Source organism: Nicotiana tomentosiformis, chromosome 4 (genome assembly GCF_000390325.3).
Source record: "Nicotiana tomentosiformis chromosome 4, ASM39032v3, whole genome shotgun sequence".
In the NCBI taxonomy this organism is placed as follows: Eukaryota; Viridiplantae; Streptophyta; class Magnoliopsida; order Solanales; family Solanaceae; genus Nicotiana; species Nicotiana tomentosiformis.
The window spans coordinates 1,595,851-1,622,240 of NC_090815.1; the positions used below are offsets into that span (position 1 = coordinate 1,595,851).

The 26,390-nt window shown below is 38.6% G+C and overlaps 1 protein-coding gene and 1 long non-coding RNA gene across 2 annotated transcripts; both read right to left on the reverse strand.

Moving 5' to 3' along the window:
* Positions 1-5,649: 5,649 nt before the first annotated feature.
* On the reverse strand, positions 5,650-9,224 carry LOC138909169 (uncharacterized). The gene is made up of 4 exons (XM_070200352.1): positions 8,883-9,224; positions 8,622-8,819; positions 7,478-8,248; positions 5,650-5,835 (listed from the first exon to the last, which is right to left on the reverse strand). Exons 1-4 carry the CDS (start codon positions 9,222-9,224, stop codon positions 5,650-5,652), a joined length of 1,497 nt encoding a protein of 498 aa, XP_070056453.1.
* Positions 9,225-19,436: 10,212 nt separating this feature from the next.
* On the reverse strand, positions 19,437-21,655 carry LOC138908842 (uncharacterized). Its single transcript, XR_011415241.1, has 2 exons — positions 21,219-21,655; positions 19,437-19,789 (listed from the first exon to the last, which is right to left on the reverse strand). It is a non-coding gene; the product is annotated as an uncharacterized lncRNA (long non-coding RNA).
* Between the last annotated feature and the right edge of the window lie 4,735 nt (positions 21,656-26,390).

Here is a 26,390-nt window from a genome sequence, read left to right on the forward strand (position 1 = left end):
GGTGGGGGCAATGTACCGGGAGCACGAAAATCTACCCGGCCTAGTTATTAATCCAACCTCATTTTAATTGGTATGACCTCTAACAGAAAAGTGGGCTATGTGCACGTGTGCACCATAAATTCAGAAGACGTAGAAGGGAGGCGTAAGATGGTAGTTTATACCGTTTAAATAATATCAAAGTGGTAAATGAGCGGCAATTAGCACATTAGGCCCACAAATACAGTAATATCAAAAATCAAGAAAGCCAAGTATAGATCACATTACATGCTCAAATTCTAAACTCTGAACCAGAGATTCCGGGTTCTTATCCCCAACATAGTCGCCAGAGCCGCCACGCCTCCTTTTCTGAAGATAGAGAATTTTTTCAATTAAAGTGACATTATTCAAAATGGGATTATTTATTTAATTAGACTCGCCGCTTAGATTATTTATTATGGTGTCCCAAGTCACCAGTTTGTGTTAAAATCCTAAATCGAGAAAATTGACTCTGTTTTAAAGTTCGCGAAACACAGAAGACTCGGGTAAGAAATTCTGTTAATTCGGGAGAAGGTATTAGGCATTCTCGGATTCTGTGATTTTAGCATGTTCGCTTTAATCATACCTGACTTAATTAATTATTTAATTACGTAGTTTTAGAACCTATGTGTGTTTTACCTTTTATCGCTTTTAATTATGGCATTATGGATTTATCTTTAAAATGGATCACATGTGCATAAATCCGTTTTATTTAGTATGCTAAAATCATGTCACGTGTACGTGTACACAATTAATCATGCTTTATTAATTATTAAAATTTCTTAGCCAAAGTCGCGCGAACGCATACCTTTATTTATTTTTGGGATCATAATCATGTCACGCGAACGTGTACATAATAATGATAGTAGATTAAAGGTTTGCCTAAAGCATTCTGCGAGATATTCAAGAATTAATTAATTATTTTTCTAAATTTTGAATTTATTGTGTAAGTGTCACAGTTATGGAACAATTTATATTTTGGACGAGATGTACATTTTATTAAGCTAATTGGTGTTGTTGGTTAATTTCTAAAGCATCTCGTCTATGTCGTAAAGTTACAAACGTTTTAGTGGTTACTTAATTCTATGAAAGACAATTAATTAATAATGAAAGGAAACTGACCACAGTGGTTACACAATTCTCTTTTACCTTTTTGAATTTATGGTGGATCAAATAAGAGGGGCGAATGGGCAGGTGACAGACCCAGTCGACATGATGGACGATAGAGTTTGATTTTATACTCCTTGAGTTTAAGCCCAAAGTCAGGCTTTATGTAAGGCCGCAATTCTAGTTGAAATTACACCTACTAATTAACAGAAATTAACTATTATTCACATGTTTGGCTGGATCTTCACTAATTTCAGAATATATTACATACCAACAGGAATAGGCGATTAACAATCAACTAAAGGAATTTAAGTGTTTATTACAATATCTACTCAATTACTCTATATGATGAAATACATCTCCTTCAAAATAGTAGTACAATTACAAACATAGACATTCACACTTCTATTTGAGTGAGCTGATTTGTAGTGACTCCAAAAACCTCTGATGCTCTAACTTTTGGCTTTGCGATTTATAGATTTGATCAATAAGTGGCCAAATTTATGAACTGCAGCCGTGTTCATTGCACTGATGACTCTTCTTTATCACGATTTTACTAGTCCCGAGTTGGTAATTAGAGTTAGAAGCTTCACAGCTTCCTCCACTCACCTCCACGGGCGAATGTAGTCTACATGGACGGTAGTTGGCGTCGGCGGCTCTCCCAGGGTTCCCTCATCTGAGATCTCTGGGGAAGAGGATCAAGTTGGCCCTTGCGAACAAGCCCCCCCTTCTATTGCATAACTTAAAAAAGCCAAACATTACTTAACAAAGCATTAGGAACATATTTGGACTGAAATTCATGCTCAAAGGACAGAAACTAACAAAGACAACACATGCTTTGAGGCATTTGTGAGCAACCGTAAAATGACAAAGTTGAAATGATTTCAATTCAAGTCACTCAAATATTTTGGAATATTTCACAAAAACATCTAAAACACAACATCATATAAACACAATAAACATCTAAAATTCACAGAAGAAACCATAGAAGCTTGATTATGCTAAATTCCAAGTGTACAAGTTCATAGATGTGTACCTAACCTTGAAACAAGTTAGGATAAGATAAATAAAGGCAGAGATTGAAGAACGTAGCTCACCAAAACCCCAGAAAACAGTAGAAAACCAGCTTCCAATCCAGAATATAATATAGAAATCCTTTTCAAAACCCGCTTTCAGGTGTTTCTCTGCGTGTGACTAGTGAAAATCAGTGAATGTGAAGGAATATGTGTGAGAATGCAGCATAGGATAAATATGTGTGTGAGTGAAGGAATGTGTGTCCTTATATAGAATATGAGGGTGTGTTATATGAGAGAATAATCTGAAAATGTGTCAGCCCTAAAAATAAGGAAAATAACATCTTTTCCAACAAATTTTTGTACAGCTATTGTTGAGATACTCTATTCTGATTTTACAGCCTCTATAACTTCTGAATTTACCCCTTTTCACTCCAAATTTGATCTAATTCCTTTGTCATATTGTATTTTAATCCCTTTCTAGAAACTTCCTACATAACTACCTAAGATTCCCTATTTTTTCTTTCCCAATTACCCCCTTAAATTTCCTGTATTTACCACTCATCACCTTTTAAAAACTTTCTTTCATCTAATCCATTATTTTTAAAATAACAGGATTTTCAAATTGATGGGCCTAAAACAAAAGACTGTATTGGCCTGGGCCCTAACCTACTGCTTCCCTCGTTCTTGACAAACAACTAGCTCAAAACACCCAAATTTATAATGAACCACTAAAGATGATTTAAATCAACAAGCAATCGCCACTTAAGAAAAAAAACATACTGAATTAAGACTAATTAACCAAACAACCTAAACGGCTAATTAAAATTCATCAATCAACTACTAGCTCCTTTAAGATTTGAATAACCAAATCAAACTCGACAGGTTCAAATAAGGCAATGAGACACGAGACTGAAAAACATTGAGGAGAAGGGGGGGGTGTATACCTATTAAGGTCCAATGGATTGATGAAAGTGATCCCAGTGAGCCAGAGAAACAGAACGGAATAATTGACGAGCAACTCGCTGGCCAACAGTGGTTTGGCCAGATTCCGATGGCTTCGAAATGAGCTAAAACTTACATTAATCGATTGCTTTTGACAAGAGCAATTGATCAATGTCAGTTTCAAGTCAAAACGATTATGAATCACTGAAGAAATCGAAGAGGAATAAAACTAGATTTTGAAATTTCTCAGATTGGAAAATCAAGGAAATATATGGTGTTTTGAATGATATTGAGAGGAGATATGGGATGGGGAGAAGACGAGGATTGTAGGGTATTAATTTGAGGGAGTTTGAAGCTTGGCCGCCGGTGGAGATGGATTTGGTGATGAGAGGCAGCTAGGGTTGAGAGAGAGAGAGATGAAGAAGATGAAAAATAGGGGTAGTCTCTAGGGTTTTGGGGGGGGGAGGGGGAGGGGGTGTGGTTCGGACAGTTTTAAGAATTTGAGAGGCGAGTTCTGAGCTGTTAGATGAGAGGAGCTCAATGGCCAAGATTGAGAGGGGCAAAACGATGTCGTTTGGGAGTCTTTGGGGCTGGACCGGATTGGGGATGTGGGCTGGAGCGGATTTTGGATGGATTTGGGCATGTTGGAAGGGAACTGGACCGATAGAATTGGCCCAATTTGACCTAAGGAGTTGGATGACACTTTCCTTCTCTTCTTTCCTTAATTTCAAATTTAACCAAATTAATTCTATTCGAATCCATTTTGCCAAGATTGCCTAATTAGCCTTTTGTTTTTTAAAACAAAATCAACTAATTGATCAGTCAATGTGTGAAGGAAGCAACTAATGTGATTTTGTTATTTTTCATTTTGAGTACTACTATATGCAATTAAATGCTAATAATGCAATTAAAAACTAAATATGAGGCGAATAAAATGATGAAATATTTTTGGTGATTTTATGATTTAAAAATGTTTCCTAATTATGCAAATGAACCTAGATGTCACGAAAAATGCAAACAAAAACTAAAAAAAAATCAAAACATAATTAGAAGACTATTATTATTATTAGTTTTTGAATTTTTTGGGGTAATTTTATGGAGGGAAAATATTACATGCTCACAGCTGCCCCTCTTTGCTCGAGAACATAAAGAGGTTTTGGACAAAGATAACGTGAGCAATCATGAGCAAATATTTGCCCGTTTGATACCCCATGAGAAGCATTTTTAGGAAAGTTTGACCGAACCTAGCTTCAGAGGTTTCCTACATATCCTTGGCTATAAAGGAATCATGTCAGTGTATTTTTGAAATTTTTGGTAGCCGGGACTACCGGGAAGCTGTGATTTCACTGTTGTTGCTGCTGCTACTGCTTGCTGAATCAAAATGATAAGAAACTAAACAAGTCTATCAACTATGAGTTACAAGATTCCTATCTATAAGTCTTTTGAAGCTCGATCTTGAGTCTTGGCTGGTTCTTCACGCAGGCTCTGATCTGAACCTTGATGCTTGATAGCTGTAGGTGCTAGTTCATTCTTCTACGGCTTCTTCTGATCAAAACGGGAAATGCAATGCTCGTGACTTTTGTCATGTCTTGAGCAGTCCATATATTTTCTTCCGCTTCTGCATTTTGGATTCATTTCTTTTATTTTATTTTCTTTGTTTGGGATTGAACTTCTTCTTTTGGTCATCTCGAACCCTGTGCCTCGAGGTAAAACCTGCTCAGACACCAAAATAAATAAACGAACAAAAGTTTTCTGCCCCAGTTTTCACTAGAAAAATTTATTGAGTTATTTGTAACAAAACTCTATAGTACTTCATTATTTAAAACAATAAAAGGTCAGAATTTGTGTACCCTGAGATAACATGATTCTTTGGGAATGGTATACCTTGATTGTCTAAATAGCGCCTCAACTAAGGATTGGTGGACCTTACGTTGGGAAAATATGGCTAAGGATCAGCGTACTTTAAACTGGTAAGGAGACTAGGGAGTGGTGACCCTATGTCTAAAATAATATCAACTAGGGAGTGGTGACCCTATGTTGGAAAAGTAGATTAGGGAGTGGTAACCCTATGTCTAAAATAACGTCAACTAGGGAGTGAAGCCCCTATGTTGGAAAAAAAGACTAGGGAGTGGAGACCCTATGTCTAAAATAATACCAACTAGGGAGTGGAGACCCTATATTGGAAAAGGAGACTATGGAGTTGAGGCCCTATGTCTAAAATAACATCAATTAGGGAGTGAAGAACCTATGTTGGAAAAGGAGACTAGGGAGTGGATACCCTATGTCTAAAATAACATCAACTAGGGAGTGGTGACCTTATGTTGGAAAACAAGACTAGGGAGTGGAGACCTTATGTCTAAAATAACATCAATTAGGGAGTGGAGACCATATGTTGGAAAAGAAGACTAGGGAATAGAGACCTTATGTCTAAAATAACATCAACTAGGGAGTGGAGACCCTATGTCGGAAAAGAAGACTAGGGAATGGAGACCCTATGTCTAAAATAATATCAACTAGGGAATTGAGACCCTATGTTGGAAAACGTAGCTAGGGATTGGTGTACCCTATACTACCAAGATTTTGAACTTTCTTTCTTTTTTCTTTTTATTAAGAGAATGAATAAAATGCGGGAAAGAATTTGGAGAAGACTTGCCTTTTGGAGTTGTTGCTGCTGAAGAGCTGTTTCTAGTCCCTGCACAGTTTCTTTTGGTTGCACCTGCTTCTTGCAAGGTTGCCTTTGGATTGCACCTGTTTCCTGTTTTGCAAACAAAGAGCAATTGTTAGCTTGAAACAGTGGTTGGTTTTGCAACCTTGAGTGTTTTAGTCACTTGATCTTAGCTGGCTTCTTTATTGATAGTTTCACATGCAACTGGTTATTTCCTGAATACCGATTGCACTTCTGGCTCCGGAAAACCTTTGGCTTTTTCAAAACTTTTCCATGGCGGTTGGTCGCGTGGGACTTAAACTTTTTCAACTTTATTTTGCCTTTGTAGGCCTTTGATTTCTTTCTTCCAATTTTAACTTTAGAGCATTTGGGGAACCTTTGGCTTTTCAAACCTTGCTGAGACGGTTAGCCACTTGGGACTTAACCTTTTCAACTTCAGTTACCCTTATAGGAACTTCAATTTGATTTTTTCCTTCTAAAAGTTTTAATTTCGAAGCATCGACCGCCATGGCCAGTCGAGGTCGACTTGATGCCCTTGCCGAGGCCGTGTGCCTTTTTTTGTATTTTAGCTTGTATCAAACGAGAGCCCTGTAAGTCAATCTTACCATCCTTTCTTTACCTTAGTTTTTTGAACAAAGTTAGACCTAAAGGGATTCAAAGAAAAACAAACAACGGAATGGAGAATGAGTTTAAACAAGAGGTATCCCTTTCGGGGAAAAGAAAGAAGGACTTATTTGGAGTACAGGCAGACTTCGATGAACATGACATGACTTTTGGACTGGATTCCTGATCTGTGTAACCCGTCCGACTCTCAAAAATTCATCACAACTTTTGCCTCGAAATCAAGAAATCTTGCGCAGGACTGTGTCGATGCCAATGGCTGTGAGGATCATCTTTTCGATCAGTGGCACCTTTTGCGGATTTTCACCAGCTGACCTCTCTCATTTCTCTTCTTATAGTGATCTTTATAAGAAGAGCATCTCCTTATAGTTTTCTTTATAAGAAGATTATCTCCTTATAGTGTTCTTTGCGAGTTTTCACTAACAAGACTCTCATTTTAGTTTTCTTTACTTCCCATCGTCTTACGGTGCCCATGAGGGTTTTTACCAATAAGACTCACTCATTTTATTTCTCTCATTTTGGTTGCATCAGATCCAAGTAACTGTATCCTCCAATTTTTAACATCTTTGCCGATTGATCGGAAGAACTTGAAAAGGATTTGGGTAAAAATAATTTGGATTGAATTACAACTTTGGAACCTTTTAGGCGAAACCATTGTAACATCTTCCCCAGTTTCAACTTTTGGGGGAATGTGGATTTTTGTTTTGGTGTGACTGAACCCCAGATAGAGGCTACCTACGTATTCTTTCGAAATCAAGTCGAACGTAGTTCAATGAACTTTGTTTTTTATTCTTCTTTTTTGTTTTCTTTCATTTTCATCATTTTTCATTCATTTCATCATTTTTTCTTTTTTCGAACATAACTTCAAGGTTCCAAAGAGGGTAATCAAAGAAAGGGAACTGGTTCAAAGAGTTTGCAAAGGGTTGATAGTGTTTGGGTAGCGAGAAAAGCCTTCGTCATCCCAATCAGAGCATGTTAAATCTGTGAAAAAGGGGTCAAACATAATACCTTTTGACCGCATCTGCATTGCCAGCTGTCTCGAGGTCATTTCCTTTGATGTCTGCCAAATACAACATTCATTTCGGCAATACTCTTCTTATAATGTATGAACCTTTTCAATTTGGAGCAAATTTTCCTTTGGCTTCTTCATGATGCGGAAGAACTTTCTGGGCCGCACTTTCTTGTTGTAGGCACGAGCCATTCTTTGTTGGTACAACTGCCCATGGCAAACTGTGGCCATCCGCTTTTTATCAATCATAGTCAATTGTTCCAACCGGGTTTTGACCCATTCATCATCTTCGATCTCGGCTTCAACAATGATCCGAAGAGAGGGAATCTCAATTTCTACAGGTATTACAGCTTCAGTGCCATAAACTAATAAGTAGGGAGTGGCCCCAACTGATGTGCGATATGCCAATAGTGCAAAAGGCAACTTTTCATGCCATTGTCTAGAACCCTGAACCATTTTTCTGAGGATCTTTTTGATGTTCTTGTTTTCCACTTCAATGGCACCATTAGCTTTAGTCCAATAAGGGGTAGAATTACGGTGCGTAATTTTAAATTGTTCGCATACCTCCCTCATCAAATGGTTGTTGAGATTTACAGCATCGTCCGTTATGATAGTTTTAGGAATACCAAAACGACAAATAATATTGGAATGCACGAAGTCCACCACTGCTTTCTTGGTGACGGCTTTGAAAGTGACAACTTCGACCCACTTTGTGAAATAGTCAATAGCAACCAAGATGAATATGTGCCCATTTGAAGCTTTCGGCTCGATTGGCCCAATAACATCCATGCCCCAGGCAACAAATGGCCACAACACTGACATAGGATGTAGCTCTAAAGGCGGTGCATGAATCAGGTCAACGTGTATCTGACACTGATGGTATTACCGGACAAAACTAAAACAATCTTTTTCCATGGTCATCCAATAACAACCTGCTCGAAGGATTTTCTTTGCAAGGACATACGCGTTCATGTGATGCCCACATACCCCTGAATGCACTTCGTTCATGATCTTTTTGGCTTCTCGAGAATCTACGCATCCCAAAATATTCAAATCTGGAGTCCTTTTGTAGGATCTCTCCACTCAAAAAGAAACTGCTTGCGAGCCTTCTGATATTTCTCTTTTGACCTCCACTGGCCTGCTCGGGATATTCTTTTATTTTCAAAACCCTTTTGATATCATAATACCATGGTTGAACATCTGGCTCCATTTCAATTGCGTTACCATAACCATGCTTTTATTGAACCTGGATTTCCAGCAGGTCAATATGAACATTACCCGGGTATGGCAGCATTGAGGCCAAAGTAGCTAGTGCATCAGCTAGCTCATTATGGAATCGAAGAATATACCTGAACTCGACGAACGTAAACCGTTTGCTGAGATCCTCCACGTGTTGCTTGTAAGGGATAAGCTTGATGTCTCGAGTTTCCCATTCACCTTGGGCCTACCGAATGATTAAATCAGAATCCCCCATGAGTAATAATTCCTATACATCCAGATCAACTACCATGTTCATGCCCATGATGAAGGTATCATACTCGACGGTGTTGTTTGTACAGAAGAACCAGAGCCAGGCTATGGCTGGGTAGTGTTGACCTGTGGGTGAAATCAGAATTGCTCTGATCCCGATGCCTTTTGCGTTTACAGCCCCATCAAAGAACATTTTCCAGACATTGGTGTTCTCTAGAATTACTTCAACCGAGTTTACTTCTTCGTCCGGAAAGTAAGTGCTTGGGGGTTGGTATTCATCATCGATCGGGTTCTCAGCTAGATGATCCACCAAGGCTTGGGCTTTCATCATCGTGCGAGTGATATAGACAATGTCAAATCGGTGAGCATGATCTACCATTTTGTCAACCTTCTAGTGGGCATTGGCTTCTCGAATATGTACGTCAAAGGATCCATTCTGGTTATGATATACATTGTGTAAGCCAACAAGTAGTGTCTCAGATTTTGGGCGACCCAAGTTAGGGCACAACAAGTTCTTTGCAACAAAGTGAACTTGGCTTCATAACTGGTGAATTTCTTGCTCAGATAATACATGGCTTGTTCTCTCTTCCCGGTTACATCGTGTTGCCCCAATATACAACCGAAAGAATTTTCCAGGACCATCAAGTATAAGAACAAAGGTCTTTCTGGCTTTGGTGGAACCAACATCGGTGGATTCTACATATATTCTTTTATTTTATCAAAAGATTCTTGACACGCATCTGTCCATTTGATTGCCGTGTCTTCAACAATTTGAATATGGGCTCGCAAGTGGTAGTAAGCTGAGCGATGAATCTGCTGATGTAATTCAACCTCACTAACAGACTAATGACCTTTTTCTTGCGATTAAGAGATGGGAAGTCCCGAATAGACTTTATCTTTGTTGGATCTAATTCGATACCCCTCCGGATCATACCTGCACAGACGCTCAAAAAATTTCCTCATATCTCGTACATGGTCTTCTTGCGTTCTAGATTTAATGTCATATCATCCACATATACCTCAATCTCCCGATGCATCATGTCATGGAAAATGGCAGTCATAGCTCTCATATAGGTTGCCCCGACGCTCTTCAGACCAAATGAAATGACCCTGTAACAGTAAGTGCCCTAGGGTGTGGTAAAAACAGTCTATTCTGCATCTTCTTCATCCATCAGAACCTGGTGATATCCAGCATAACAATCCACGAAATATTGTATCTCGTGTTTAGCATAATTGCCAACGCGAATGTGGATGTTTGGCAATGGAAACTTATCCTTGGGGCTTGCCTTGTTCAAATATCGATAATCCACACACACTTGGGTTTTTCCATCTTTCTTTGGCACCGATACTATATTAGCCAGTCATGTGGTGTATCGGACTACTCGGATCACACCATCTTTCAGTTGTTTGGTGACTTCTTCCTTGACGTTATCACTGATATCAGTTTTGAACTTTCTTTGCTTTTGTTGGACGAGTGGATAACTGGGATAGGTAGGCAATTTATGTACCACCAAATCAACACTCAACCATGGCATATCATCATAAGAACATGCAAACACGTCTTTGAATTCAAAAAAAAGTTGGATCAAGGCTTCTCTAGTTCTTTCATCAACGTGAATGCTTATCATGATTTCTCGGATATCTTCCGAATTGCCTAAATTAACTGGCTCGGTTTCATTTAAGTTTGGCTTAGTCTTATTCTCAAATTGTTCCAATTCTCGATTTATTTTCCTAAAAGCCTCATCTTCATCATATTCTAGCTCTTGATTCATTATTTCAAAGTTAGATAGCATTTTAGGATCTGAGCATGAAGTCTGCAAGCATGTCATATTATTTAAGTCCGCACTATTAGAACTGAAAAGAAAAAGATAAGAAAAATAGCAAAATCAGGAGAGGCATCTATGGATGATGAATATTGATTCCATTTTATTGAATTGAAAGATATGAGGGTTTACATCAGAATTAAAAGACAATAAAGTAAAACATTCGAGTTACACCCTGAAATATTTAGTAATGCAGAAGAGATGGCATGACAGAACTACTGGGACTCCCGCCTGACATGGAATGGGGTAGCCTCCCAGTTCTGGAGCTTGAAATCCGGTCCCATATACTGCACCTCGGCATGGCTCGTGCCTTCCCCTGGCTGGATCATGTGGGATTCATATAGCATTTTTTCAAGGCTTCGCAGATATCATCGATTTCTTCAGCCGTGAAGGCCTCTTTTTCTTCCTCCACATACTTTGGTTTGAAAATTTATTTGGCGAGATGTGGAATGGGCTAGGACAAGACCCACCCATTTTCTTTGCGCTGGTTGGCCCATGTTTTGTTGGTCTCTGTAGCTCGGAAACCCAAAAAGAAAACACTTCTCATTGATGATTGGGGAATGGGCTCAGTAATGCCCTGCAGAGATACTTCGAGCCCCTTTCCATGCTTGTACCCATTTCTAATCATTTGGGTGGCGACCATGATTGAAGCATTAGATAGGGGCCCCTTCTTCAAATTGGTTAGCGACCATAATTTTGAAAGTTTGGTACACAATATGCTCACTGCCCTCCCTAGCTTCAAGACACAGGACTGAAGGGTCTCGGTAGATAGATTGCTCGTCTTCTCCATGGACAACAATCTCTTGATTATCATATTCAAACTTGACCATTTGGTGAAGAGTGGACGGAATAGATCCGACAATATGAATCCATGGTCTACCCAGGAGGAAATTGTACGAGGTTTCCATGTCCAAAACTTGGAAGGTCACCTCAAAGTCTACAGGGCCAATAGTCAGAATCAGATCAATGTTTCCTATTATGTCTCGCTTGACCCCATCAAAAGCTCGTACGTAGACGTTGTTAGCCCAAATTTTTTCCTGTTCCAATCTCCATTCTCTGGACTGTTGAGAGAGGGATAATATCTACTCCGGACCCACCATCTAACATCACCGTTTTTACATAATAGCCCTCATATTTGACAGTCAGGTGGAGGGCTTTGTTATGGGCAGCTCCCTCTGCAGAAAAATCATCGTGGATGAAGGAAATCTTATTGACCTAGAAAAATCTTTCGGCCATTCTTTCTAATTGTTCGATAGAAGTATCAACCGAGACATACGCTTCATTTAATGTTTTGAGGAGCACTTTTTTATGTTCATCCGATCTCAGCAACATAGATAAGAGTGAGACTTGTGAAGGAGTCTTCCGGAGTTGGTCAACTATTGAGTACTCTAAAGTTTTCATCTTTCTAAAGAACTCTTCTGCTTCCTCATTGCTTACACGCTTCTTGGATGGCATATGTTTATCCCTGTTCTATTTGGACTTATTTATCTCTTCTGGGGTATGGTACCTCCCAGACTGATTCATCTCATTCACTTCCCCCATAATTTCTTTCCTTTTGTATGTAACCACGGTTCTGTTGAAGTTCCAGGGAACTGTGGTAGGATCTTTCATAGGACTCTGTGGTAGGGGACTGATAACCACGGGCTTAGTCAGCCTTGGTGAAAGTACCGGCGCCCGCGCCACATATGTTCCCTTTGGTACATATAATCTTGGCATATTCAATATAGCTCTCCTTTCATCAAACTCCTTTAGCATGTTTAGGGCAAAATGTTCTTTTCTCGGGGCCTTAGGAACGTAAAGAACCGCATCCTTGGCAGGTACCGACCCAATTTTTGTTTCAACGGCCTCAGGAACCGGAGCTACTTTCTTTTCGGTTTTGGCTGGTTTTGCTGACACTTTAGGTTTTGCCTATGAATTGGCGATGGCAACAATGGCCTTTAATGTCGGGTCAAACTCTTTGTCAACACAAATCATACCAATGACCGGCCCATTATTGTGAGCAGGTTATGGATTATTGGTCACATTGAGGATCTCATCGTCCCTTAGCAGAATTCTTTTTTGCTTCGATCTGGCCTTCAACCGCTCTCTTGAGGGCCGAACAATCTTCTGTATCATGGACTTCTATTCCTGAATGGTATGCATATCTAGCACTGACCCTATATGATGGAGACTCAGGATTTTGCCGATTGGGAGCCACGGGTTGCAATAGACCCATTTGTATTTACTTTTGAAGCATACTGGAGTAAGATTCACCAATGGGGGTGAAATCATTTCTTCTGGGAGGCTCTCGAGGGCGTGGATTATGCTGGTATGTATTTTGTGGTGGGCAAAGATTATATAGAGCTTGGTAGGGATGGTTGTTTCTGGGAGGTGGATCTCGGGTTTGGTTGTAGTGTTACTAGGGCCGCGTGTAAGGTTGGGCATTCATCACCGCATAGTGAGGCGGTGCCACAACATAAGCTGCATCTTGATGTGGGTAATAGTATTGTGGGGTTCTTGGTGGCACATAAGAATGTTCAAATGATCGGCGAGACCCCCTTGAACTCGAAGCCATCATGGCTCCCTCCCCTCTTTTGGTGATTAGACAAACCTCCTGAACCATTCTGGATGGCTTGTGATGTAGCTTTCAAGGCGGCTTGACTCAAGATCCGTGCCATTTTCAGACCGTTTTCGACCATCTCCCCCATCTTGATAGCCTCAACGAATGGCTTTCCCATAGAGGACATCATATTTTGGAAGTAATCCGCCTCTTGGACCTGTAGGAAGACGGTAACCATTTCTGCTTCGTCCATTGGCAGTTTTACCGTGGCGGCTTGCTCGCGCCATTTGACGGCATACTCGCGAAAACTTTCCGCTGTTGTTTTTTCAAATTGGACAATAAGTTTCTGTCGGGGCGATGTCCACATTATACTGGAATTGTCAGACAAAATCTAGGGCTAAATTGTCCCACACATGGCAATGGGTGATTTCTTGATCCATGTACCAATCGAAAGCAATTCCTGTTAACTTTCTCTGAAGTAGGCCATCAGAAACTCTTTTTTTCCACCAACCCTCTCAGCTGATTGCAATATCTCTTTAAATGGGCGATTGGGTCTCCGTACCCGTCATACTCTCAAACTTCGGCATTTTGAAACCATCAGGTAAATGAACATTGGGAAATATGCACAAATCCGAATAGGAGACATTGTTTTGGCCACTCAAGCCTTGCATGTTTTTCAAGATCTGTTCCAAGCTTTTCATCTTCCGAGCTATTTCTTCCTGCTCGATATTTTTAACTGTTCTTTCTGGCTCAATCGAAAACTCATACTGTGGCTGTTGGGCGTACGAGTCTAGAGTGACATGAGTCATATCAGGTTGAAATTGCGGACCTTGGAAGGTGAATGTTGGGGGTTCAAAGCATGATCTAGGCATAGTTGGTTGTGCCATGGTGAAAACTGGTGGTGCGGAGAACAATGTTGAAGGTGCCTCGGAAAACGGTGCCTGGCGGCGAACCACAGAAGGCATGCCGATAAAGTTAGATGATATTGTAGGGTACCCACACAGAATAAATGGGTTGGTCATAGGGATGTTGGTGGTCCCACCTCTCCTTGGGATCAGCTCGGGGAATCCAGGAATTGCACTTGGCGATTCCCGACCATTAGACCAGGCGTCCCATATTTCCAACATGCGGAGACGCATCATCTAAATTTCTTCGACAGTTGCCGATTCCGGTTATGAAATAGTTGGTGCAGGGCTGTACTCAGGATTAATAATGCGGAGATTTCTTTCAGAGGCCATTGGAACCTTTCCTTTGGATCTTGTAAAATAGAGGTGAGAAGCCAGATTACCGATAAAACCAACCACCTGAATAAGAACCTGGCTAAATTGCACACACAACAACTTTGTTAGTTTTGAGGTATTTAATAAATAGGAAATCGCACGTTTGGGATGCAATGAACCTAAACAGTTAAATGCTTCTACCATGTGTTTGAACGGTTGCGTGCTTCATCCCAACTTTCACTATCTCTTTCCTTTCATTTCTACTCTCTTTTTCTCTTTTGTTTTGTCATTCCTGATTTTGTCTCTTTGTTTTTGTCATACTGGTTTTCTCTTTTGTTTTTATCACACTTTTCTTCCTTTTATTTTACTTATTTTCTCTCAGTTTTCTCTCTTTTTTTGTTGATTTTCACTCAGATTAATTATGGTTATGATCACATCCGATGGGGATTGCCTACGTATCATGACGCCGCATGAATCAAACCATTATGTAGTTCAGGGGAATAAATCTAAAAATGAAAGCAAAGAATTTTTTGGGGTTTTCAATATTTCATTAATACAATCTTTTTGGTTTTTTCATTACAAGGACTCAAAGACATCGATAACTAACTTAAAAGGAAAACATATAGACTTAAAGCAAAATACCAACGGACAAACAGACTCGATGCGAGAGAAAGTAAAATACGGACTCGATGATTGGAAAATTAAGAACACAAATGACTCTCAAATGTTATTCCAGGAGCCTGGGTGACTTCAGTTGGTCTCGGTGCGGGCCTGCTTGTAAGCTTTTCCTAAAGGAACTCGAGGTCGGGCATCACCTAGCGAGTGAAAGACAGCACCGAAGCAAAGAACATAGCTCGAGTCATATTTTCACACTCATTGCATTTCATTGCAGTGTAGTCAGCTATTTCTTTGATTCTAAGCTTAATAACGCCCTTCTCCTGGAGCAATCGTCCAATCTGTTGTTCCCGAACTTCCACTATTTGCATGGACTTGTTTTGGTTTTGAAAAATCAACACACTCTCTTCCAATTTGTTGATCAAGGAGTATCAATGCTCTCTCTCCACCCTGAAGTCTTTCACTTGTTGACCCATTTTGTTTTCGAAAAGGGCCAACTCTTTCCTTAAAACCGCAGCTTCTCTGTCATAACTTTGCTTCGCCTGGTGGGCTAATCTTGTCTGTTCTTCTGCATCTTTCCCCAGCTGGATCATCCTTGCGTGAGCTTTTGCTAAATCTTTCTCAGCCTTTGTTATGTCGGCCGCATAGTCTTGCACTTTTTGCCTCAAGTTGCTCATGATTTTTTTGTCTCTTTCATTTCTCACAGGCGTTTCAGCGGCTATTCTTATTTCCTGGAGTTGGGCTCGAAGTGCCTCGTTCTCACGGGTCAGACTTTTATTTTCACCTTCAGCCTCTTGTGCTTGTAAATCATTCTCAAATTTGAGGTTACTTAGCTTTTCTTCAAGGGCGTGGATGGTTGCTTGGTATCCCTTTTCTTTTTCTCCCCTGGCCAACCGTTCTCAGATTTTATCATCAAAAGCCTGAACATACGGCCTTTTGGCGGGCCTTTCGGGCTCTGGCGCATCATCCACGCGAGACCTTTTCCCGAACCACATAGCATAACCTGGGTCTACCTCAGCTTTCACGGATCTGGCACCTGAGTATCATCTTTCAAGTACCGACAACCATTCCAAATTTGTTGGATTAAAGTTTTAGGGAGTGAAGCTTCTGTGTGTAGCTCAATGACTTGGGTACTCAAATCTTCATCCTCGGGCACCGCTTGGTACCTTCCCAACTATCATAGAACTTTTTGCGGTGCATATGGTTGGACACTTCTTAAACCCATCAGGAACAGATAGCTTTTCAAAGCCGACACGGGTATCACTTCCCTTACCAGGAGCCATCCCAAAGTCCACTCAATTTGGCTTGCGTTTAAAGATAGGATATCCATGCTTCCACCCCTTCTGGAGAATTGTAATCTTTTACTCTTTCCTCGTAACTCCTGATGAAGTTGTTCTTACTCGGGCCATGACCCATGAATTTGGGGTGATGACGGATATGCTCAATCAACAACATCTGTAACAAAATATTGCACCCTTCGAAGAACTTTGCCCCGGATTTACACAACGCCAATTCCCCATAAATGTCTGATAGAATAATCAGAGCAAAAGTGTGATGCTATTTGGTAGTGAGGATCTGCGCAATTCTGCCAATGCGGATATCAATTGTCCGCTCTTTATTTGGGAAGACCATAACTCCCAGAAATGCCACTATGAAGGCGAAATGACGGTGGATTTGCCATGTGTGGTTTTGCTTATTGTTAAGGCCCTTTTCATGCATTTAAAAACCATTTGGATGCCCAAACCTGGAGTACAAGAAGTAGAAAGAACAACATCCTCCGTCTACATTGTTTTTCCTGATTTGCTTTCTGATATTCAGAAGATCTAAGAATCGATGCATAGAGAGAGTCCTTGGGAATATAAGTTGCTGACTTCTCAAGTCCCTGCCGAAACCGGAATATCCAGCTATTTCTTCTAAAGTAGGAGTAAGCTCAAAATTCGAGAAGCGGAAGACATTGTGAACGAGATTCCAAAAGGTTACTAGTGCCTCAATCAAATCGTCCAGTGGTTTAACTTTCATAATATCTGTGAGGGTGCCCATGTATTTTGTTACCCAATCCTGACCATCTTTCCCTAAGTCATACCACCACATCTGAAGCTGTAGTGGATCCTGATCTACAACTATTAATGGCGGGTTCTGGACAGTGCTCATTTCGTACCTGTGGATGGTTAAGGTTGACACTAGTTCCAAAAGACAAACCAATTGACTCTTTTTGCAAATCAATCTTTCAATTTTCTAAGGAAAACCAAAGGGAATGTGGCTATTTATGCAGTATTAGCCAAAGCAAATATGGCTATTTTTGCAATAATGGCCCCTTCGCACTTTCAAGGAACGTTTTGAGGCCGGGGGAGGGCATGCTGGCAAAAGTGATGCCCAATTTACAGACACGTCCATTTTTGCGAGAATAGCCCTTCAACAATTTTGGAGAAGTTCTAAGGCTATTCCGACAGAAACGGCTCGGGATGCAACCAAAGGTGGGTCGGCTTACTCATTTGATCAAAACACTAGACATATTTTATTATTTTTAGGTTATGTTTTGCAAAAAATGAGGCCGAACCTTATGGAGGTTGCCTACGTATCTCACATCTGGTGAGAATCAAATCTGCGTAGTTCGGTTAGTTTTGATACAACAGGAAAAATATGACTTTTGAAAATATTGGCTCATTTTGAAATGCCTTTTCTTTTTCTCTTTTTATTTTTTAAAATTTCGGCAGAGTTTCAGGAGTTTTCAAATACCGGGACTTTTGGAAACCAGACAAATTTTCTCTTTCCTACCTCTCATTTATGTGTTTTCTCAAATTTCTATATTTATTCTAGCAGCCAGTCAACATGCAAACCAGATAAAACAAAATACACAAATAGCACGTAGGATCCATCAGGAAGGTCTTTTATTTTGGGTACACCTGTCCTAGATGGACCCAACCCATGTGTTGGATCCTCAAAGTCAAATGCACATAATGCAAACAAACGTTACTACTAGGGATCCACCATGAAGCTATGTTATTCTAGGTTTAAAATCCTGAGGGTGTGTTTTAGACGTGGCTTACCCAACCGGACAGCTCGAGCCGAAGTGGGGGCAATGTACCGGGAGCACGAAAATCTATCCGGCCTAGTTACTAATCCAACCTCATTTTAATTGGTATGACCTCTAACAGAAAAGTGGGCTATGTGCACGTGTGCACCATAAATTCAGAAGACGTAGAAGGGAGGCGTAAGATGGTAGTTTATACCGTTTAAATAATATCAAAGTGGTAAATGAGCGGCAATTAGCACATTAGGCCCATAAACACAGTAATATCAAAAATCAAGAAAGACAAGTATAGATCACATTACATGCTCAAATTCTAAACTCTGAACCAGAGATTCCGGGTTCTTATCCCCAACATAGTCGCCAGAGCCGCCACGCCTCCTTTTCTGAAGATAGAGAATTTTTTCAATTAAAGTGACATTATTCAAAATGGGATTATTTATTTAATTAGACTCGCCGCTTAGATTATTTATTATGGTGTCCCAAGTCACCAGTTTGTGTTAAAATCCTAAATCGAAAAAATTGACTCTGTTTTAAAGATCGCGAAACACAGAAGACTCGGGTAAGAAATTCTGTTAATTCGGGAGAAGGTATTAGGCATTCCCGGATTCTGTGATTTTAGCATGTTCGCTTTAATCATACCTGACTTAATTAATTATTTAATTACGTAGTTTTAGAACCTATGTGTGTTTTACCTTTTATCGCTTTTAATTATGGCATTATGGATTTATCTTTAAAATGGATCACATGTGCATAAATCCGTTTTATTTAGTATGCTAAAATCATGTCACGTGTACGTGTACACAATTAATCATGCTTTATTAATTATTAAAATTTCTTAGCCAAAGTCGCGCGAACGCATACCTTTATTTATTTTTGGGATCATAATCATGTCACGCGAACGTGTACTTAATAATGATAGTAGATTAAAGGCGTGCCTAAAGCATTCTGCGAGGTATTCAAGAATTAATTAATTATTTTTCTAAATTTTGAATTTATTGTGTAAGTGTCACAGTTATGGAACAATTTATATTTTGGACGAGATGTACATTTTATTAAGCTAATTGGTGTTGTTGGTTAATTTCTAAAGCATCTCGTCTATGTCGTAAAGTTACAAACGTTTTAGTGGTTACTTAATTCTATGAAAGACAATCAATTAATAATGAAAGGAAACTGACCACAGTGGTTACACAATTCTCTTTTACCTTTTTGAATTTATGGTGGATCAAACAAGAGGGGCGAATGGGCAGGTGACAGACCCAGTCGACATGATGGACGATAGAGTTTGATTTTATACTCCTTGAGTTTAAGCCCAAAGTCAGGCTTTATGTAAGGCCACAATTCTAGTTGAAATTACACCTACTAATTAACAGAAATTAACTATTATTCACATGTTTGGCTGGATCTTCACTAATTTCAGAATATATTACATACCAACAGGAATAGGCGATTAACAATCAACTAAAGGAATTTAAGTGTTTATTACAATATCTACTCAATTACTCTATATGATGAAATACATCTCCTTCAAAATAGTAGTACAATTACAAACATAGACATTCACACTTCTATTTGAGTGAGCTGATTTGTAGTGACTCCAAAAACCTCTGATGCTCTAACTTTTGGCTTTGCGATTTATAGATTTGATCAATAAGTGGCCAAATTTATGAACTGCAGCCGTGTTCATTGCACTGATGACTCTTCTTTATCACGATTTTACTAGTCCCGAGTTGGTAATTAGAGTTAGAAGCTTCACAGCTTCCTCCACTCACCTCCACGGGCGAATGTAGTCTACATGGACGGTAGTTGGCGTCGGCGGCTCTCCCAGGGTTCCCTCATCTGAGATCTCTGGGGAAGAGGATCAAGTTGGCCCTTGCGAACAAGCCCCCCCTTCTATTGCATAACTTAAAAAAGCCAAACATTACTTAACAAAGCATTAGGAACATATTTGGACTGAAATTCATGCTCAAAGGACATAAACTAACAAAGACAACACATGCTTAGAAGCATTTGTGAGCAACAGTAAAATGACAATGTTGAAATGATTTCAATTCAAGTCACTCAAACATTTTGGAATATTTCACAAAACACCTAAAACACAACATCATATAAACACAACAAACATCTGAAATTCACAGAAGAAAACATAAAAGCTTGATTATGCTAAATTCCAAGTGTACAAGTTCATAGATGTGTACCTAACCTTGAAACAAGTTAGGATAAGCCAAATAAAGGCAGATATTGAAGAACGTAGCTCACCCAAACCCCAGAAAACAGTAGAAAACCAGCTTCCAATCCTGAATATAATATAGAAATCTTTTTCAAAACCTACTTTTAGGTGTTTCTCTGTGTGTGACTAGTGAAAATCAGTGAAGGTGAAGGAATGTGTGAGAATTCTGCAGAGGATCAGTGTGTGTGTGAGTGAAGGAATGTGTGTCCTTATATAGAATGTGAGGGTGTGTTATATGAGAGAAAAATCTGAAAATGTGTCAGCCCTAAAAATAAGAAAAAGAGCATCTTTTCCAATAGATTTTTGTATAGTTATTGTTAAGATATTCTTTTCTGATTTTACAGCCCCTTTAACTTCTGAATTTACTCCATTTTCACCCCAAATTTGACCTAATTCCTTATTCATATTGCATTTTAATCCCTTTCTAGAAGCTTCCTACATAACTACCTAAGATTCCCTATTTTTGCTTTCCCAATTACCCCCTTAAATTTCCTGTATTTACCACTCATCATCTTTTAAAAACTTTGTTTTATCTCATCTATTATTTTTAAAATCACAGGATTTATTGATGGGCCTAAAATAAAAGACTGTATTGACTTGGGCCCTAACCTACTGCTTCCCTCGCTCTTGACAAACAAACTAGCTCAAAACACCCAAACTTATAATGAACCACTAAAGATGATTTAAATCACCAAGCAATCGCCACTTAAGCAAAAACGCATACTGAATTAAGACTAATTAACCAAATAGCATAAACGGCTAATTAAAATTCATCAATCAAACAAATATGAGCAAGAAAATGTATGAACAACTACTAGCTCCTTTAAGGTTTGAATAACCAAATCAAACTCGACAGGTTCAAATAAGGCAATGAGATACTGGACTGAAAAACATCGAGGAGATGGGGAGGATTTATACCTATTAAGGTCCAATGGATTGATGAAAGCGATCCCGGCGAGCCAGAGAAGCAGAACGGAATAATTGACGAGCAACTTGCCGGCCAACGGTGGTTTGGCCGGATTTTGATGGCTTTGAAATGAGCTAAAACTTACATTAATCGATTGCCCTTGACAAGAGAAATTGATCAATGACAATTTCAAGTCAAAACAATTAAGAATCGCTGAAGAAATCGAAGAGGAATAATACTAGGTTTTAAAATTTCTCAGATTGGAAAATCAAGAAAATCTATGCTGTTTTGAATGAAATTCAGAAGAGATATGGGATGGGGAGAAGACGAGGATTGTAGGGTATTAATTTGAGGGAGTTTGAAGCTTGGCCGCCGGCAGAGCTGGATTTGGTGATGAGAGGCGACTAAGGTTGAGAGAGAGAGAGAGAGAAAATGGGGGTAGTCTCTAGCGTTTGGGGGGGGGGTCAAACAGTTATACGGATTTGAGAGGCAAGTTCTGAGCCATTCTATGAATTTAGCCCAACACTTGGTTGTTCTATGAATTTCCACTTCCTTTTCCCTCCTACTACTTCCTCTTCTCACAAGTTCCCTATAAGTTTTTCAGATTTTTGTGTGCTATATCACACGCCATTTGCATGGACCTAGGCGCCCGAACCTGAATCCCCCAAAGATTTACCCAATCAAAAATGACCTTTAATGAAATAACACAAACTAGCATGGACATCTCCGTCATATAGAAAAATATCTTACGCTACCTAGAAAATCTTTTTTTGTTATAAAATATAGCTCAAAATAACAATATAGAACAAGAAAAAACAAGCTAAGAGATATAGAGGGAAAGAGAGGAGAGATTCTTATTTCTTCTTCATTTGTGTTGTCTTCCCTATGGCCTTTATATAGGCATGAAAAGTGAAGAATCGCTATTGTAAAATAGTGAGTGGAATGGCCGCTATTTAGTAGAATGGACACTATTGAATGGAATGATCACTACATAAATATTTTACATGAATATGTCATTAAGAATTTGAGAGGAAGATTATGGAGGAATATCATGGAGGAGGTTATGGAGATAATGAAGAAGAGTAGTGATCATTACTCCTTTGGTGGTTATGGACATCCACTATAATTCAAGATTTTATAACACTCCCCCTTAGATGTCCATAGATAATATGCCTCGTTAAAACCTTACTAAGAAAAAACCCTATGGGAAAAACTTTTAGTGAAGAAAAAAGAGTACACATATTTGTAATACACTTTATTTGTTGCCTTGTTAAAAACCTTATCAGGAAAACCCAGCGGGACAAAACCTAAGCTAAGGAAAAAAGAGTACAACGCGTATCTTACTCCCCCTCATGAAAACATCACTTTATTTCTCAAAGACGGCGTATTCCAATCTTCTGTCTCAACTTCTCAAATGTTGAAGTTGGTAATGCCTTAGTGAACATATCAGCCAAATTTTCACATGAACGAATCTGTTGAACATTAATTTTACCATTTTGTTGAATATTATGCGTGAAAAAGAACTTTGGTGAAATGTGCTTTGTTCTGTCTCCTTTGATGTATCCTCCTTTCAGTTGAGCAATGCAAGTGGAATTGTCTTCATATAGTGTAGTTGGATTATCTTTTTTCATAATAAAACCACACATTTCCTGAATATGTTAAGTTATTGATCTCAACTAAACACATTCCCGACTAGCTTCGTGAATAGCTATTATCTCAGCATGATTTGAAGATGTGGTAACTATTGCTTGTTTAATTGAACGCCATGATATAGATGTACCTCCATATGTACACAAATAGCCTATTTGAGATCGGGCTTTATGTGGATCAGACAAATAATCTGCATCGGCATAGCCACTCATTTATGACCTAAATTTATTAGAATAAAACAATCTCATATCTAGAGTTCCCCGAAGATATCTAAATATATGTTTAACACCATTCCAATGTCTTCTTGTTGGAGAGGAGCTGAATCTTGCTAATAAACTTACTGCAAAAGCAATATCTGGCCAAGTATTGTTGGCAAGATATATCATTGCCCCAATTGCACTAAGATATGGAGTTTCATCACCAACGAGCTCTTCATCATTTTATTGAGACCGAAATGGATCATTATTTATGTCAAGCGATCTCACAATCATTAGGGTACTCAATAGATGTGCATTATCCATGTAAAATCGCTTTAAAACCTTTTTAGTGTATGTTGATTGATTGACAAAAATTTTATTTGTTACATGTTCAATTTGTAGGCCAAGACAAAGTTTTGTCTTACCAAGATCTTTCATTTCAAATTCTTTCTTCAAACATTCTATAGCATTTCAAAGCTCTATAGAAGTGCCAATGATATTCAAGTCATCAACATACACAATTATGATGACAAATTCAGATCCAGACATCTTAATAAAGACACAAGGGCAAATAGGGTCATTTTTGTACCCTTCATTTAGCAAATACTCGCTAAGGTGATTGTACCACATCCTCCCTGATTGCTTCAATCCGTATAAGGATTTATGAAGCTTTATTGAACAAGTTTCCCTTGAACTTTTATGTGTTTCAGGAACTTTAAATCCTTCAGGGATTTTCATAAAAAATTCATTGTGCAATGAGCCATATAAGTATGATGTGACAACATCCATTAACCGCATGTCAAGAATTTCATGGACTGCCAGATTTATTAGATACCTGAAGATAATCACATATACCACGGGAGAATATGTCTCCATATAATCAATACCACGCCTTTACTAAAACCCTTGTGCCACAAGTTGTGCTTTATATCTTACGACTTCACCTTTCGCATTTCGATTTTGCACAAAAACCCATTGTACCCCATTGGCTTGACACCTTCAGGAGTTCGGACTACTGGTCCAAAAACTTCACGTTTTTCTAGTGAAGCCAATTTCGCTTGAATTGCATTTTTCTATTTTGGCCAATCATTTATCTATCCAAATTTCATTACAGATTTGAGCTCAAGATCCTCACCACTATTAATAATATTGAGCGCTACATTATATTAACAACATTATCGATAATCATTTTGCATCGGCTCCATCATCACTCAATAAAGACATAACTTATCAAGATCTCATTATTTTCAGGTACTTGAGCCTTTCCCATGAGGTCTTATGAAGTGTTATGTCGTGGTGCTAATCTAAAGCGCTCGCCTCCTTATTATGACCATCTTGAATATTTGCTCATCTCCTTCTTCAAGGAGTTTTATCCTTGGAACCGATTAGTCTGTTACACTTCTTGCGTGCCATAGACTATGTCCCTCATGGACTTTATTCTATTTGGAGTATTAGCAATTGAAATATAACATTTAGCTTTAGGTCAGCAAATGCATCTGGCAATAATTTGCAAATGAATTATCACTTGAATTTCAAGTTCGTATTTTCTTGTACGAGGATCTGTATGTATTCATAATAATCCATTTCATGTATCACTTTCTCAGCTGCCCATTTTCTTCCCCTAATGTTGGGATCACCAACACATTTCCCAACCTTCTTTGGGAACCCATCTTTGTGCATTGTGGTGACATAATTAAATCATATAGCACATCCATATTTCTAGATGAAAATTATTTGGTTCCTGACTTTGAACCGATTACGATAGGGAGTATTTATCATAACTTGGTGCATGATGCGTACAAGTGTTACTGTCTATTAAATAATACACCTCATACCAAATTTCTTTTTTGGGAGTTTTGTTCTCATAGCCAATAGTTTAGCTATAATTGGAGGCATACAATTTCTGCTAAACCAACTTGGATTTAGACCAACATTATCAAGATAAATTATCATAATTTATATTCTGAAATTGTGCTCTAATAAATTTAGCAAAAAACCTTGCAAAAACCAAACTGCAAGTTGGTCAAATGAACATGTGACCATACAATAGATGTATCTATTAAAATCATATAATAGTAAACGATCCACATGGCAGGTGACTGGGCCCATATATATCACCTTTTATTCGTTTCAGAAATTAAGGGATTCAATCCCAACCTTAACCGCTATATCATGAGAATAAGCAGTACAAGAAAATTCTTGATGAATCTTCTATTTCTTCAATATATGCCAATGTATTCTCAATCAAGTTTTGCATCATAATTGAACCGGGATGGCCAACCGGTCATGCCAACTAATATTTATTTCAGTAAACCTCTAGTTTACTTGTAGCATGTGATTTCGTCATCATGCTTATTGTGTAGTACAAATAGAAGAATAATCGGGTAGCCTTTCATAGTTACCCGATATGATTATAGTAATATGAAGATACTTAATCTTCCGTTTATTTATAGTCTCAAATGCCAACCACTTTGGCTAATATATTTGAACTCAAAATGTTTCTTTTGAGACTTACCACAATATCAATGTCACGAACAATTTCATTCATCCGGGTAGTAACAAATTAATTTTTTCGAAGCTCGTAATTGATTTTTGTACTACAAGATCTTTTGTCACACCATATATATGGTGAATGTCTCCTTCACAGAGAAAATCATATCATAATAATTGTCATGGTCAAAATCATCATAATCAAAATCATTTCTTGCTTTAACTTAAACTTTAATAACCTTTATAAGGCACGATAAAATTTTTTGCCGTACCACATGTAGCAACCAATGACATATTCATGTAACCACACATGCATAAGCATTCCATTAAATCATATAGCATATCCATATTTTTAGATGAAAATTATTTGGTTCCTGACCCTGAACCGATTGTGATAGGGAGTATTTATCATAACTTGGTGCCTGATGCATACAAGTGCTACTGTCTATTAAATAATATACCTCATACCAAATTTCTTTTTGGGAGTTTTGTTGTCATAACCAATGGTTTAGCTATAATTGGAGGCATACAATTTATGCTAAACCAACTTAGATTTAGACCAACATTATCAAGATAAATTATCATAATTTATATTCTGGAATTATGCTCTAATAAATTTAGCAAACAACCTTGCAAAAACCAAACTACAAGTTGGTAACAAACGAATATGTGACTGTCACGACCCTAATTAGCCCTCCGTAAGGTGTCGTGATGGCACCTAGTCATTATGACTAGGTAAGCCTAATATTACGAAAAATATAAAGAAAACACAGCATTTTAAAGATAAACAGCATATTGTGAATAACCAAGGGTAGTACCACTCGGGATATACAAAACAAATTTCCC

Excerpts from the sequence above, each read along its gene's own strand:
- LOC138909169 (XM_070200352.1), bottom strand. The coding sequence starts at position 9,224 with ATGGTAGATCATGCTCACCGATTTGACATTGTCTATATCACTCGCACG. Across the intron at positions 8,249-8,621 it reads TTGACCTGCTGGAAATCCAG|TGTCAGATACACGTTGACCT; the intron begins GTTCAATAAAAG and ends TAATACCATCAG. Across the intron at positions 5,836-7,477 it reads ATTTGCTCCAAATTGAAAAG|GAAACAGGTGCAATCCAAAG; the intron begins GTTCATACATTA and ends TTTGCAAAACAG.